A 14,358-nucleotide genomic window follows, 5' to 3' on the forward strand; every position below is an offset into this window, starting at 1 on the left:
TTACTGAAACATGCTCCAGGCTTTAATCAGTCTCATATTGATGCTCTCTTATCAATAAAGCACGATGGCAGACTGAGAGAGAGATGTGCTGCTTCTCCCAGCCCGCCGCTCGGCTCTCCTTTATTCAGAAGCACTTTATACATCACAGACTCATGTCAAACAGAAGAGGCGTCAGTGGAGCACAGAGAAAACAACAGCTCATAATAAACTCAATTAAAGAAAAGAAGCACCTTTAACAGAAGACTAATATTCAGTTCATCCCCTCCGCCTGTTCATCACACACATCATTCAATCTGTTTAATAGAGGCTGTGAACTCAAAGAAGGACAGACACTAATAATCTGCTTTCACAGACGTCCTCCTGCACAATCAGTGGAAACAGCATTCATATGGTTTACTGCTCGCATGAAGAAAAGCACTGCTCATATTAGCCCTCTCGGTTATTATTTTGACCAAAACTAAATAAATAATCAACTCTTCACACTGCTTTACAATGAGGTTTCATTTCCAGTTGATGACGAGCTGTTGAATTATTAGCCAATAATGCACACCTGATGGGGCTAAACCAGAGATATTAGCTGAAAATAACCTCAGAATGTTCATCAGCCAATCAGAATCAAGCATTTGATCAAGCTGTAGTATAAACTTTAATGTATTCACAAACAAGCACAAACAATAATGATTATATATATATATATATATATATATATATATATATATATATATATACAACAGTTCTGTCTGGTTCTCAAATCTGATTGGCTGAAAGCTGTGTGATATTCTGCAATATCAGAACTCCTACAGCCTCTTTACCCTTTGTGTATTCCTCCGCCCACATACAGCCAGCAGAGAGCAGACACTACACATCTACAGTGTAAAAGATGCACGCTCAGCTGTTTAACTGTCAGCTTATGATTTGAATCTGGAAGAAAGTAGTTCCTCATACAAAAGGGTTTTTGGAACTGTGTTTGATTTTGTTTTATATACACAATTATGCCGTCGAACTGTTGTATAAACACAATATCACACTCATAGCAGGCCTGCAGCCTTGTGCCATCGCACTCCTCCCACCAGTGTCGATATACAGCTATATCGCACTGCTACGAGTGTGATATTGCTCACATATATCCATATACAAAACGATATTTGTTCATATTTTATAATATTTGTTAGTTGGTTAATGATAACAGCCACTGTGGGTTTCAATAATGCTTTAGTAAATGATTAATAAATAAATATTGTTCATGTTAGTAAACACATTAACCAAACATTATAAAATGTGATAAAAATACTGTGATGTTTAGATTGACCTGAACGCCGTTGTCTTAAAGAGACAGTACAACTAAAAAACAATGGAAATCTACACTCGCATGCTTGGAAGGTTGTTTTGTTGAACTGATACCTGAATCTATAGTATTTATTTACTGTGCTGTGGAAGTCAATGGGTTCAGGTTTTCAACATTCTTCAAAATATCTTCATTTGTGTTTCACAGATTAAAGAAAGTCAGAAAGGTTTTCAATATTCAAAGGGTGACCTTTATGGGTTCATTTTGAATTGAACTGTGCCTTTGTGAAGGGACATGAAGCAAGGAGAAAGCATGGAAGCGTTTCAGCATTCTTCGAAATATCTTATTTTTCTTATTTTGTGTTCAACAGAGGAAAAAAAGAAACTTAAAACTATAAAAAGGAGAACTATTGATGACCAACTGTCCATTTGTTTGGAGAGTGAACTGTCCCTTTAAATCTTCTGGAGATAAGAAGGAACTGTAAAGAGCCGGTCCACCCATAACCAAATATTAAATTCCAGCATTCTTCAAACTATCTTCTTTTGTGATCGACAGAATTATCAAAATCAATTGATGACAGACTGGTTTTCTGGGGTGAACAGTCTCTTTAAATCTTTTAGAGATTAAAATAAACATTTAATCAATGCAAGCAATTTAAAGGGACAGTACACCCACACATGAACACAAACTGCAGCGGGTGGGTTAATGTCACCCATAGTAAAGAAAAATAAATATAGAATTTAGTTTAACAGGAAAGATGAGGGAGAATAAATGACAGAATGCTCATATTTGGGTGCACTGTCCCTTTAAGCAGTGCTTTTCTCTATGGTAAAACCCCCATTACACTCATTCTCCATGCGCAGTCTCTAGTGTCTGGGCCACTTCTGGTCTTTCTTCAGGTGTGCAGAAGGGATGAGAGAAAAACTTTTGGGTGGACTGTCCCTTTAAATCTTAAGACTTTTCATCAACGCAAGAGATTTAAAGTGACAGTACACCCAATAATGAAAATTAAATATCTTGCTCAACACAAAATAAAAATCCAGATTGATGTCAGTCATAATAGGTTAAAAATTATGGGGGAATTCTTCTAAATATATTCAAAAAACTGATTTAAAACAAAAAAAAAAGAAGAAGAGAATATTAGTTTATTTTGGGGTGTACTGTCCCTTTAAGTAGTGCTTTTCTCTATGTTCTGGTAAACTCTCAGTTATATTCTCTCACATGCTCTCTATCTCTATATCTTGTCCCTCTGGTGCAGGAGTGTCCAAACTGGGTCCTGGAGGGCCGGTGTCCTGCAGATTTTAGCTCCAGCTTGCTTCAACACACCTGCAAGATGCTTCTAGAAAGCGTAATAAGAGCTTGATTAGCCCAGGTGTGTCTGATTGGGGTTGGAACTAAACTTTGCAGGACACCAAGACTGAGTTTGGACACCCCTGGTCGAGTGTTTGTGCCACTTCTGGGGTCCCTTCAGGTGTGCAGAGAATAACAGAATGTTGTGGGTGCACCGTGCCTTTAAACCTTCAAGAGATAACAGATGAACTTTTCATCAATGCAACAACTTTTAAAGAGACAGTACACCCAAAACACAAACAAAACAATCTTCAAAACAAAATAAGAGTGCATGTTGTCACCCAGAACATTCTACAAAATATCTTCTTTTGTGTTCAACTGAATAAAAAAACTGAATGACTGTTTATTTTGGGGTGTACTGTCCCTTTAAATCATCAATGCAAAATATTTAAAGTGACAGTACACACAACAAATAAAAACAGGAATGCAGGTTGATTTCACCCAGAGCAGGACAATACATTACAGGAACATTCTTCAAAATATCTTCTTTTGCATTCAACAGAATTAAAAAAAAAAACTCATAAAAATGGAGAATAAATTATGACAGAATTATTTTTTGGGGATGCACTGTCCCTTTAAACCATGCAAAAAACTTTTAAAGAGACAGTACACTCAGAAAATACAAAATAAGAGTGCAGGTTGTCAACCAGAGCATTCTTCAAAATATCTTCTTTTGTGTTCTGAATAACTGTTTATTTGGGTGTACTGTCCCTTTAAGCAGTGCTTTTCTCTATGTTCTGGTAAACCCTCAGTTACACACACACACACACACACACACACACACACACACACACACACACTCTGGGTCTAGTGTTTGTGCCACTTCTGGTGTCTCTTGAGGTGTGCTGAGAGGATGAACCTCTGGCCGCACTGCTCGCACCTGAAGGGCATCTCTCCAGCGTGGTACAGCACCGGGTTCTTGAAGTTGCAGACCTGGATCAGCTTCTGGTCGCTCTGCTGACTGGGCTGCGGCTTCTCGCTGGTGTGGATCTTCATGTGGCTGGTGAGGTTCCCCTGGTGCCTGAAGTTGTTCCCGCACTGCTGGCAGGTGAAGGGCCGCTCGCCGAAGTGCACGATGATGTGCTTCTTCAGGTCTCCTTTGCGCGTGAAGCTCTTGTCGCACTGCTGGCAGGTGAAGGGTTTCTCCCCGTTGTGGATCAGCAGGTGGTTCTGGAGGTTGATCTTCTGCGTGTAGCTCTTGCCGCACTGCAGACAGACGTACGGCCGCTCGCTGTGCACCGTCATGTGCTCCTTCAGGTCTCCTTTACGCCGGTAGCGCTGCCCGCACTGTGGGCACGGGAAAGACTTCTTGGCGTCACTGGGGTTTTTATCGTCCGGGTTTTCCACGGTGCTGAGGCTCTCCGGTTCCTCCAGCTCCTCGCTCTGAGACACGCTCTCCAGCTCCACGAGCTCTAACATCAACACAGAGAGGAGGAGAGAGAGAGACGGCTGTCAGAATACACAAACAGCCACATTCAGTTATATTCCTCAGGGGTCTCCACAGTGGAATGAACCGCCAACTATTCCAGCGTATGTTTTACACAGCGGATGCCCTTCCAGATGCAAGCCAGTACTGGGAAACACCCATACACACACACACACACACAATGCAGTTGATCAGTTCCCCTACAGCACTTGTGTTTGGACTGTGGGGGAAACCCAAACTGACCCAGACTGTCATTATGCAGTATCATGTTTGCTGTGTCTACAGATAGATATGTGTTTATAGAATGATATTAAATGGTTATAACTGATCACGGGCTTCATGTGAAGTGCCAGCTTACCGGGTTGTTCTGCGGTGTCCTCCTCACTTTTGACTCTGACAGGCTCCAGATCAGTCACATCCACGATCTCCACTTTAATGTAGTCCATTTCCAGCTTTTCCGCGATGAATCTGACATCAACAACAGCACACAGAGCAAACTGAAGAGCGCATCCGTCAGTGTGTTACACTCCACCACAACACACACATCCAACAGCACTCAGCATCCAGCGCTCAGCTATTCGCCTGTTAGCACCGCAGACCTGTCGACACTGGACAGATTACAGCACAATAACACTCTCAAACGTCAACATTCATCACATTGACCGCCGCAGAACCTTCCTAATAACGTCACTGCGCTTTCGCAGCTAAAAGAGCGAAGAGGTTTGAAGATTTTGCCGCTAAAATGTATAAAAACACAGACCTTTATTCGGCAGACACAGGAGAAGGCGCGGTCGCAGACCTTATGACGCGTGCTCGCGCGTTCAAAATAAAAGTCTCCAAGGAATTTTTCTTGATTTTATTTATTTATTTATTTCATTATTTATTTATTTTATTCTTTTTAGCTCCACAAACAGCTTATATATGATCTGAAATGCACAATATTTTTTACATTTATTAGACATATCAGGTGTATATGCACAAAGTATCGGTATCGCCAATACCAGCTATAATTCACTATCGTATCGGATCTGAAAGGAAATCGGTGGTTATCGAACATCACTAATTTTAACCTCAAAACGACTGACTTCAGTACACTCCCATATACAACGGAAAATATTTAACCTCTTACCATTTATTTATTTTTTAATGCATTTAATTTACTTACAGTGCTCAGCATAATGGAGTGCAGCCCATTTTATAATTGAATGTTCCTCCATTTCTTAGTGAATATAGGTGATGCATTTAAGTGAATTTTAACAAAACAGATTTATTAAAAAGATATATTTATTAATAAAATATTTTAGTCACCAAACATATTTAGAAATTGAAAGATAATATAATTAAATTCAAGCAAAATATTCCAAAAATAAATCACAACCTACAAAATTCCAACTAAATACTTCATGTTTTTGCTTTTTTTTTGTTGTATTGAATATTTTTCTATGACATAAATTTGGCTGTGCTAGTTTTTGGACCATTATTGTAAGTTATTTTCTTAGATTAGCTCCAGATTAGGCTTCAGTACTGACTAATGTATATGCACAAATATAATATTGTAGATCTTTCTAATAAACATGAATTTAATTCATATTAGTGAGGGGTGTACGCATATATGCTGAGCTCTGTATGCTTTTATTTATTAATGCATTTTATTAATTTATGCATATTTATTCAGGTATTTATTTATGTATTTATTTTAATGTATTCATTTATTTATGCATTTATTTATTTAATAATGTATTTTTATTTATGAATTTTTATGCATCTATTTATTAATGTTTTTTACGCATTTATTTATTTTATAATGTATTTTTATTCATGCATTATTTATTTATAGGATTTATTTATTATTTTTATTATGCGTTTTATTTATGCATTTATTTATTAACACATTTGTTTATTTATGCTTTTATTTGTTCATTAACTTAATTATGCATTTATTTATTTTTATAAAGTTTATTAATGATTTTTTAGTACATGCATTTGATTTCTAAATTTATACTGCATTTCTATTCATGCATTTTTACACATTTATTTATTTATTCATTTAAGTATTTTATTAATTTATGCTTTTTATCAATGCATTATTTAACAATGCATTTTTTATTTACCGAGGTCACCAAAATCCAGCAAGGTAAACATCCTAAACTGTAAATAAAAAATCGGTTTACATAAACTTTTGGAAGCTGTTTGGACACCAATGTGTGTAGGTAAGCTAGTGTTTGCATCATAGGTCTACGAGTCAAATCCTGGAACGCCGCAGCTCTGCAGCTTTGCTTCAACCCTAATCTAATCCAACTAATCAGCGTTCAAGACTACTAGAGACTATTAAGCAGGTTTGAGTTGGAGGTAGTTGGAGAAAGAATATGCAGAGCTGCGGCCCACCAGGAATTGATCTGTATTTTGTACAGGTCTGGAGCCAGCACCTAAGCTTTTCACTCATCATAGCACACATGCTGCTAATGATGATATGACAATAAAAGTGATTTGATTTGATCTCTTTTATTAATTGCTGATGTTACAATAAGATCCAAATCACAGTGACTTTGAAGCCCAGAGCGGAGTGATGTAGCAGAGCAGTTATCTCCGCCCCCAAATATTGATTGACAGGAGCATATTAACATGTCTCCATAGTAACACATATAAACATGTCCACAGGACAGGATTTGCAGAGAGACTGGGATTAAACGGTCGATCTGTTGATCTTCAAAAAGCAGTATCTCATAGTGAACACAACTATAAACGAGGACGCTTCAATCACACGACAGGACGGCAAACTTTGTGGACGTTAAATCAGATTTAATCACATATTTAGCCATACTGTGACATTTGCAGAGAGTAGATGAGCAAAAACAGCACATGTTGACCTGAATTAGACTCAGATCAGTGGTTATTACTGTGGCCTCACAGCAAGAAGGTCGCTGGTTCGAGTCCCGGCTGGCTCAGTTGGCGTTTCTGAGTGGGGTTTGCATGCCCAAACACATGCGCTATAGGGGAATTGGTGAACTACATTGGGCGTAGTGTATGAATGTGTGTGTGAATGAGTGTGTATGGGTGTTTCCCGGTACTAGGTTGCAGCTTTAGGGAAATCTGCAGTGTAAAACATGCTGGAATAGTTGGCGGTTCATTCCGCTGTGGTGATAAATAAAGGGACTAAGCCCAAGGAAAATGAATGAATGAGACCCTCAGTGTCTGGCTTGTGTATGGAGTGTATGGTTCGAGTCACACTGATAGTTCTGTTAGTTTGGGGCAGTATTTCTCCCTGTGAATGACTGAAGACTTGTGATAAGTGAATCTCTTCCCACAGCGATGGCACTGGAAGGGTTTCTCTCCGGTGTGGAGTCTCTGGTGTTGCTGTAAAGGGCCTAGCTGTCTGAAGCTCTTCTCGCAGTGTGAGCACTTGTAGGGTCTCTCTCCCGTGTGGATCCTGTGGTGCTGTTTCAGCTCAGCTGACGTGGTGAAGGCTTTCCCACAGTCTGCGCACACGAACTCCTTCACACCCGCGTGTATGTTCTGATGGGTTTTAAACGTGGACAGCCTGGCGAAGCCCTTCCCACACACCGAACACAAGTAGGGCTTCTCGTTAGTGTGGGACATCATGTGGTCCTTCAGGTGGGACTCCTTCACAAACTTCTTCCCGCACTGATCACAGTCAAACGGCTTTGCTCCAGAGTGAATGAGCTTGTGGATCTGGAAGCCGTTCTCCCACTTGAAGCTCTTTCCACACTCGTCACAGGCGAACGGCTTCTCCTCGGAGTGGATTCGCTGGTGTTTATGAAGCGTTCCTAACTGTGTGAAACTCCTCCCGCACTGAGAGCATGTGAAGGGCTTCTCTCCGGTGTGCAGTCGGGTGTGAACTCGAAGACTTCCTCTATTTGTGAAGCTCTTCCCACATTCAGGGCAGGTGAAGGGTTTCGCTCCAGTGTGGATCTTAATGTGGCTTCTGAGAAGTCCTTTACTTCTGAAGCTCTTTCCACATTGAGGACAGGTGAAAGGCTTGTCAGGGTCTGCAGGATGAGCTTGTGTTTCTCCAACTGCACCATACTGAGATTCCTCCTGCTCCTCCTCTATTATTACTCTCTCGTCTTCATTTTCCACTTTGACTACAATGAAGTCTAAAATACAAAGCAGATTCAGAGTTTAGTATCAAACGACACCTCTATGATCTACATTCTTCATTATGAATCCGCAACAGTTGTCTGGGATTCTGGAAATACACTGAAAGCTTGTTAGAGTCGTTAGTGAAGAACTAGAAGCGGAAGTTCATTGATGAACGTGATTGGCAGGAAGCACAGCGGTTGCTAGGGTTTTCAATGTTGTTTGAGAATTGCTAATGCATTGCTAGTGTGTTTTTTCTATTGCTGAGTGGTTGCTAGGGTACTCTGGGTTGTGACCAGGCAAGCCTTATCTATATGTTTGATCAACTCATTATACTAATACGGCTTTCATTTTGTTCATTATTTATTCAGTTTTATTTATGCATTAACATATTTTTATGCATTTATTATTTATTTATTAATTTACGCATTTTTTTATTTATGATTTTTTATTTATAGATTTATCTATGCATTTATTTATTTATGCATTTTATTATCTATGCATGTATTTATTTATGCATTTTATTATTTATGCATTTATTTATTTATGAATTTTTATTTATGCATTTATTTATGCATTTATGTTTTAAGCATTTATTTATTTATGCATTTATGTTTTAAGCATTTATTTATTTATGCATTTTATTATTTAAGCATTTATTTATTTATGCATTTTATTATTTATGCATTTATTTATTTATGAATTTTTATTTAAGCATTTATTTATGCATTTATGTTTTAAGCATTTATTTATTTATGCATTTTATTATTTATGCATTTATTTATTTATGCATTTTAATATTTATGTATTTATTTATTTATGAATTTTTATTTATGCATTTATTTATGCATTTATGTTGTAAGCATTTATTTATTTATGCATTTTATTATTTATGCATTTATTTATTTATGAATTTTTATTTATGCATTTATTTATGCATTTATGTTTTAAGCATTTATTTATTTATGCATTTTATTATTTATGCATTTATTTATTTATTTATGCATTTATTTATTTATGAATTTTTATTTATGCATTTATTTATGCATTTATGTTGTAAGCATTTATTTATTTATGCATTTTATTATTTATGCATTTATTTATTTATGAATTTTTATTTATGCATTTATTTATGCATTTATGTTTTAAGCATTTATTTATTTATGCATTTTATTATTTATGCATTTATTTATTTATGCATTTTATTATTTATGCATTTATTTATTTATGAATTTTTATTTATGCATTTATTTATGCATTTATGTTTTAAGCATTTATTTATTTATGCATTTTATTATTTATGCATTTATTTATTTATTTATGCATTTATTTATTTATGCATTTTATTATTTATTAATTCATGCATTTATTTATAAATTAATTTATGCATTTATTTATACATTTATTTATTAATTTATGCATTTATTTATTTATTTATGCATGTTTATATAGGCATTTATTTATTTATTTATGCATTTTATTTTATGAATTTATTTATGAATTTATGCATTTCATTATTAATTGATGCACGTTTATTTATGCATTTGTTTACACATTTTAATTTACGCATCTACTTATTAATTTATGCATTTTTATTTATGTATGTTTATTTATGCATTTATTTATTTTTTTGTATGTATTTATTTAATTATGCATTGTTAATTTATGCATTTATTTAACGGAGCAAGGAATTTTGCCACAGTATTTCCTAAAATATTTTTTCTTCTGGAGAAAGTCTTGTGACATGAGAACTCTGTACATCAACAAAACTGGAATTTACAAACAAAAGCAGAACTATTTATTCATTCATTTTCTTTTCGGCTTAGTCCCTTATTCATCAGGCGTCGCCACAGCAGAATGAACCGCCGGCGCCAACTATTCCAGCATATGTTTTACACAGCGGATGCCTTTTCACCTGCAACCCAGCAATGGGAAACACCCATACACACACACTCATACACTACGACCATTTTAGTTGACCTATTTCCCTATCGCGCATTTGTTTGAACTATGAAGGAAACCAGAGCACCCAGAGGAAACCCACGCCAACACGGGGGGAACAAACTCCACAAAGAAATGCCCAGAAGTCACTCGAACCAGCGACCTTCTTGCTGTGAGGCCACAGTGTGACACCACTGAGCCACCCCACTATTACTACGTATTACTATTTAATACTAACAAGCATTTTTTGCATATTATAGCACTTAGCTAATCATTGTTAGCATGTTGCTAATCATTGCTAGCATGTTTAACATACAAAACATTCTATTTGCTAGCATTAGTCAATCGAGACAATCTCTATGTGTCTATGATGTTCTGATGCTGAGATATCGCCGTTTTTAAATGGTTGCTAGGTTGGTCTGTTTTGTTGCTATGAGTTGATGTACAGCTTAAAATGATGATACATTAAAGCTTCCTGCCTATATGAATGATATAAATTGACCCAGATGTCTCTATGGCAGTGCAGTATAAAGAGATCAATCTGGGCCTTTATAATGGGAGTCTATGAGTTTCTTCAGCATTGTAGGTATGGGGATGTTTGGGGTGCTCCTGCACTCCAGGGATACAACTTATACCCCAGTTTAATATGTAGTTTTACACAGTGTGAAAGCCTCTTTAAATGTGGAGGATCACATGTTTCTGGGAATTTCTCTTTCGGAGTTATGATGCGTCAAACTTTGGTCCAATGTTAAGTCAATGGGATTTTTCAGAGTTTTCCAGGTCAGTTTTCCAAAAACTGAAAGTTGGATCAGTTGGAAAAGACATAGCAACCCAAGACAGACTAGTCTAAATATGTGCACCAAATCTGGCGGTCATCGCTTAAAATCCCTTGGAGGAGATAGATTTTAAATTTCCTATGTAAGAGAAAGGGATAATATTGTTTATGTAGGATAATCGTATGCTGGGGTAATCAAAGCAACATCATTAAAGATCTCCAACCTCTGTGTTCTTCAGCGTCTCCTGCGTTTCCTTCCTCCTCATTAATAATCTTCATTACAGTGTCACAGCTCCACATCTGGAGAAAAAGATCCACCACGCATTAATCTACACAGTTATTTACACTTCTGTTTAATGACATGATGCAACAAACTAAATACATGTTAAATCTTAAATCTAAAGACCATCAAGTGTCAGATTTAACCCTACACCTGGTTAGTAACTAGAGCAGTGTTTATAAAGCATTTCAATGTGGTGATGTCATTGACCCGTGAACATTTGGTGCTTGTTAATAAACTCTTTCATAACTGTAACAAGAGGCAATTCAATACTAACTTAATGTCAAAACAGCACTAATAACATCAATATGTGGCTCTTTTTGGATTCTCGGAAGCTAAAGAAATTAAAAATGTAAAACAGGAAATATGCTGGGATCATCGTGTTTGTTTACATCCCTCAAAATGGTCTATAGAGCGTTATATTTATATTAAAATATAATATAGCCTCTAAAATAGGGGTCTCAAACTGCGACCCACGGCTGATGTCAAAAATAGAACCAGACTTGGCCCCACAGAATGACATATTTTTATTTACGATCATTGTTGTGCCGTCACATTCAGCCACTTGTGGTTTTGAGCCTCTACTGGACATGTAAGGTACTGCAATATATGCGCTACATTTTTACACTTCTATCCAACTGAATGACCCAACAAACTAATATATTTTTAACCTTCAAGACACTAAAGAGCATCAAATGTCACATTTAACCCCATAACTAGTCAGTATTAATAGACTAGATCCATGTTTATAGCATAAATTTATAATAAAATGTAATATAGCCTCTAAATCAGGGGGCATAAACTACCACCCACAACTGACGTCAAAAATATAACGAGATAGGCCTCCAAAACCGACGCAGTGGCGCAGTAGGTAGTGCTGTCGCCTTACAGCAAGAAGGTCGCTGGTTCGAGCCTTGGCTGAGCCAGTTTCTGTGTGGAGTTTGCATGTTCTCCCCGTGTTGGTGTTGGTTTCCTCTGGGTGCTCCGGGTTCCCCCACAGTCCAAACACATGCGCTATAGGGGAATTGGGTAGGCTAAATTGTCTGAAGTGTGTGTGTGAATGAGTGTGTATGTTTCGCAGAGATGGGTTGCAGCTGGAAGGGCATCCACTGCGCAAAACATACGCTGGATAAGTTGGCAGTTCATTCCGCTGTGGTGACCCCTGATTAATAAAGGGACTAAGTTGAAAAGAAAATGAATGAATGGTCCCCAAAATATCTATATTTAAATTACTATCATTGTGCCGTCGCATATAGCCACTTGTGGTTCAGTGCCACCACCTACTGGACATGTAAGGTACTGCACTACACATGCGCTACATTTTCACTTTCAGTTTGTCTCAGTGTACTCAGTCAAGAGTAACACACCTGCAGATTATTTCTGTGGCTGATTTAAAAGTGGAAACCTCGGAAATATATGTCTATAAGGGCTCTATTTTTGTAAATGTACAAAGGTCATTCGATTACTATTAGTTTTATACCGCCTGTATTTTGTTGTACACACACTTCTCCATGGCTTACACAAAATACTGTGATCATTTTACTAATATTTATTCATTTTCTTTTCGGCTTAATCCCTTTATTAATCTGGGGTCGCCACAGCGGAATGAATCGCCAACTATTCTAGCATATGTTTTACACAGCGGATGCCCTTCCAGCTGCAACCCAGTACTGGGAAATACTAATATTCATTTCAAATTTAACAGATGTTCCTCCTATGTGTATTAATATCTGTGTAAACACTCTGCTCTTCAGTGTAATGTTGATGTCAGGCTGGTTGAACTGAACACGTTAAAGTAAATAAATGTGAATATATACATGCTTGATTTCCCTCTTTATTGTAGTTTTACTAAAAATAAAGATATTGAGACCGCAATATCCGCTCTATCCTGAATGTTCTCCTAAAATGAGCATGTCTTCTGTGTGTGGGTTCCAGCACTTCACTTCGCTGGTAAAGAATGGGCTCTTGTCATTGCCTTTAGTTAAATAACTGAACATAAACACAGGAGGCTGAGGAAAAAGCCCATTTCAGGAGAACATTCCACATGACACTTGCAGTTTTTTCACGCTTCATGTGTTTACAAATCAGAGGTTTACAACATTATACCTGTTTAGGATCATATCGTCAGCATGCGATTGCAGAATCAAAAATACGAGACATTGCTTTAGCAACATTAGCTGTAGTGCTAATGCAGCTATTCTCTATCTCTGACAGCAAAATATTACAGCTGACCTATTGTTTCCTTAGCGAATATCCGCTATTTATACTTCAGAGGAACAGTAACATTACTGCAAATAACATTAAACGGGTACAATAATAACAGTTTACCTAAAACCAGCAGTTGTTTTTCTTCTTCTTCTTCGTGTTGTTAATCGCGGTTAAATCTGAAACAGAGCAGCGCCACCTGCTGCACTGGAGCGACACAAATACACTAAACTAGGGGTGGGCAAACTCGGTCCTGGGGGGCTGGTGTCCTGCATAGTCTAGCTCCAACTCTAATCAAAAACACCTGAACATGCCGAACAGTGTCTACAAGATCACTAGAAATCTATAAGCAGGTGTGTTTGATTAGAGTTGGAGCTAAACTGTGCAGGACACCGACCCCACTTGCCCACCCCTGCACCTACCAACATCATGAAGCTGATAAATCTGAAGGCGGGGAAACATCAAACGTGTATTTAAACATATTTAAAGCTGTTTTAAACCTCATAGTACATAAAATAAGGAAAAGAAAACAGCATCAGAAATCTTACAATCTATTTGATCTCAGATTGGTCATTCATTTTCAGCTTAACCCCCTTAATTCATCAAGGCCCGGTTTTTCAAAAGTAATCCACTGGGATTTTGGATAACGGATCGGATCAAATTTTAAAAATGGGTTTTTCTAAAGAAAAAACGGGTTATGTAATTGGATTAGATCACGTAAGCCAATCTTGGTTTCGATGCCTTTTCTGTAGGATTTGAATCACTTTGATCCAGCAAATCTGGATTAAACGGATCCCATCAGTAGGGTGGATTTAGTGTGGATTTCATGCCCAAAATGTAATGAAAACTTTAAAAATGTATCAAACAATACTATATCTGGATCATGCAGTATCTTACAAGATTTATTGATAAGGTTTTAATTGTATTTGTTCATCCGTCAGGCTGTAGTGATTATAGACTTTAACGTATTCAGCCTTTCAGGATAGGCCAACAGCAAA

At 37.2% G+C, this 14,358-nt stretch overlaps 2 protein-coding genes across 4 annotated transcripts; both read right to left on the reverse strand.

Annotated features, from left to right (window-relative positions):
- On the reverse strand, nucleotides 1–4,865 carry LOC141377561 (uncharacterized). 2 transcript variants are annotated; one of them, XM_073922107.1, is made up of 3 exons: nucleotides 4,822–4,865; nucleotides 4,420–4,529; nucleotides 1–4,047 (listed from the first exon to the last, which is right to left on the reverse strand). In XM_073922107.1, the coding sequence occupies exons 2-3, from the start codon at nucleotides 4,505–4,507 to the stop codon at nucleotides 3,443–3,445; spliced, it is 693 nt and encodes a 230-aa protein (XP_073778208.1). In that variant the 5' UTR covers nucleotides 4,508–4,529; nucleotides 4,822–4,865; the 3' UTR covers nucleotides 1–3,442. The 2 variants fall into 2 exon arrangements, with proteins under 2 accessions (XP_073778208.1, XP_073778206.1); XM_073922105.1 differs by having other exon boundaries at nucleotides 4,420–4,669.
- Nucleotides 4,866–6,544: 1,679 nt separating this feature from the next.
- zgc:113518 lies at nucleotides 6,545–13,532 on the reverse strand. Of its 2 annotated transcripts, none has more exons than NM_001012495.2 (3): nucleotides 13,484–13,532; nucleotides 11,100–11,175; nucleotides 6,545–8,176 (listed from the first exon to the last, which is right to left on the reverse strand). In NM_001012495.2, exons 2-3 carry the CDS (start codon nucleotides 11,173–11,175, stop codon nucleotides 7,284–7,286), a joined length of 969 nt encoding a protein of 322 aa, NP_001012513.2. In that variant the 5' UTR covers nucleotides 13,484–13,532; the 3' UTR covers nucleotides 6,545–7,283. The 2 variants fall into 2 exon arrangements, with proteins under 2 accessions (NP_001012513.2, NP_001278252.1); NM_001291323.1 differs by lacking the exon at nucleotides 13,484–13,532 and adding an exon at nucleotides 13,262–13,473.
- Between the last annotated feature and the right edge of the window lie 826 nt (nucleotides 13,533–14,358).

This window comes from Danio rerio, chromosome 2 (genome assembly GCF_049306965.1).
Source record: "Danio rerio strain Tuebingen ecotype United States chromosome 2, GRCz12tu, whole genome shotgun sequence".
NCBI lineage: Eukaryota > Metazoa > Chordata > Actinopteri > Cypriniformes > Danionidae > Danio > Danio rerio.

Excerpts from the sequence above, each read along its gene's own strand:
- zgc:113518 (NM_001012495.2), bottom strand. The coding sequence starts at position 11,175 with ATGTGGAGCTGTGACACTGTAATGAAGATTATTAATGAGGAGGAAGGA. Across the intron at positions 8,177-11,099 it reads AGACGCTGAAGAACACAGAG|ACTTCATTGTAGTCAAAGTG; the intron begins GTTGGAGATCTT and ends TTTGTATTTTAG.
- LOC141377561 (XM_073922107.1), bottom strand. The coding sequence starts at position 4,507 with ATGGACTACATTAAAGTGGAGATCGTGGATGTGACTGATCTGGAGCCT. Across the intron at positions 4,048-4,419 it reads GGACACCGCAGAACAACCCG|AGCTCGTGGAGCTGGAGAGC; the intron begins GTAAGCTGGCAC and ends TGTTGATGTTAG.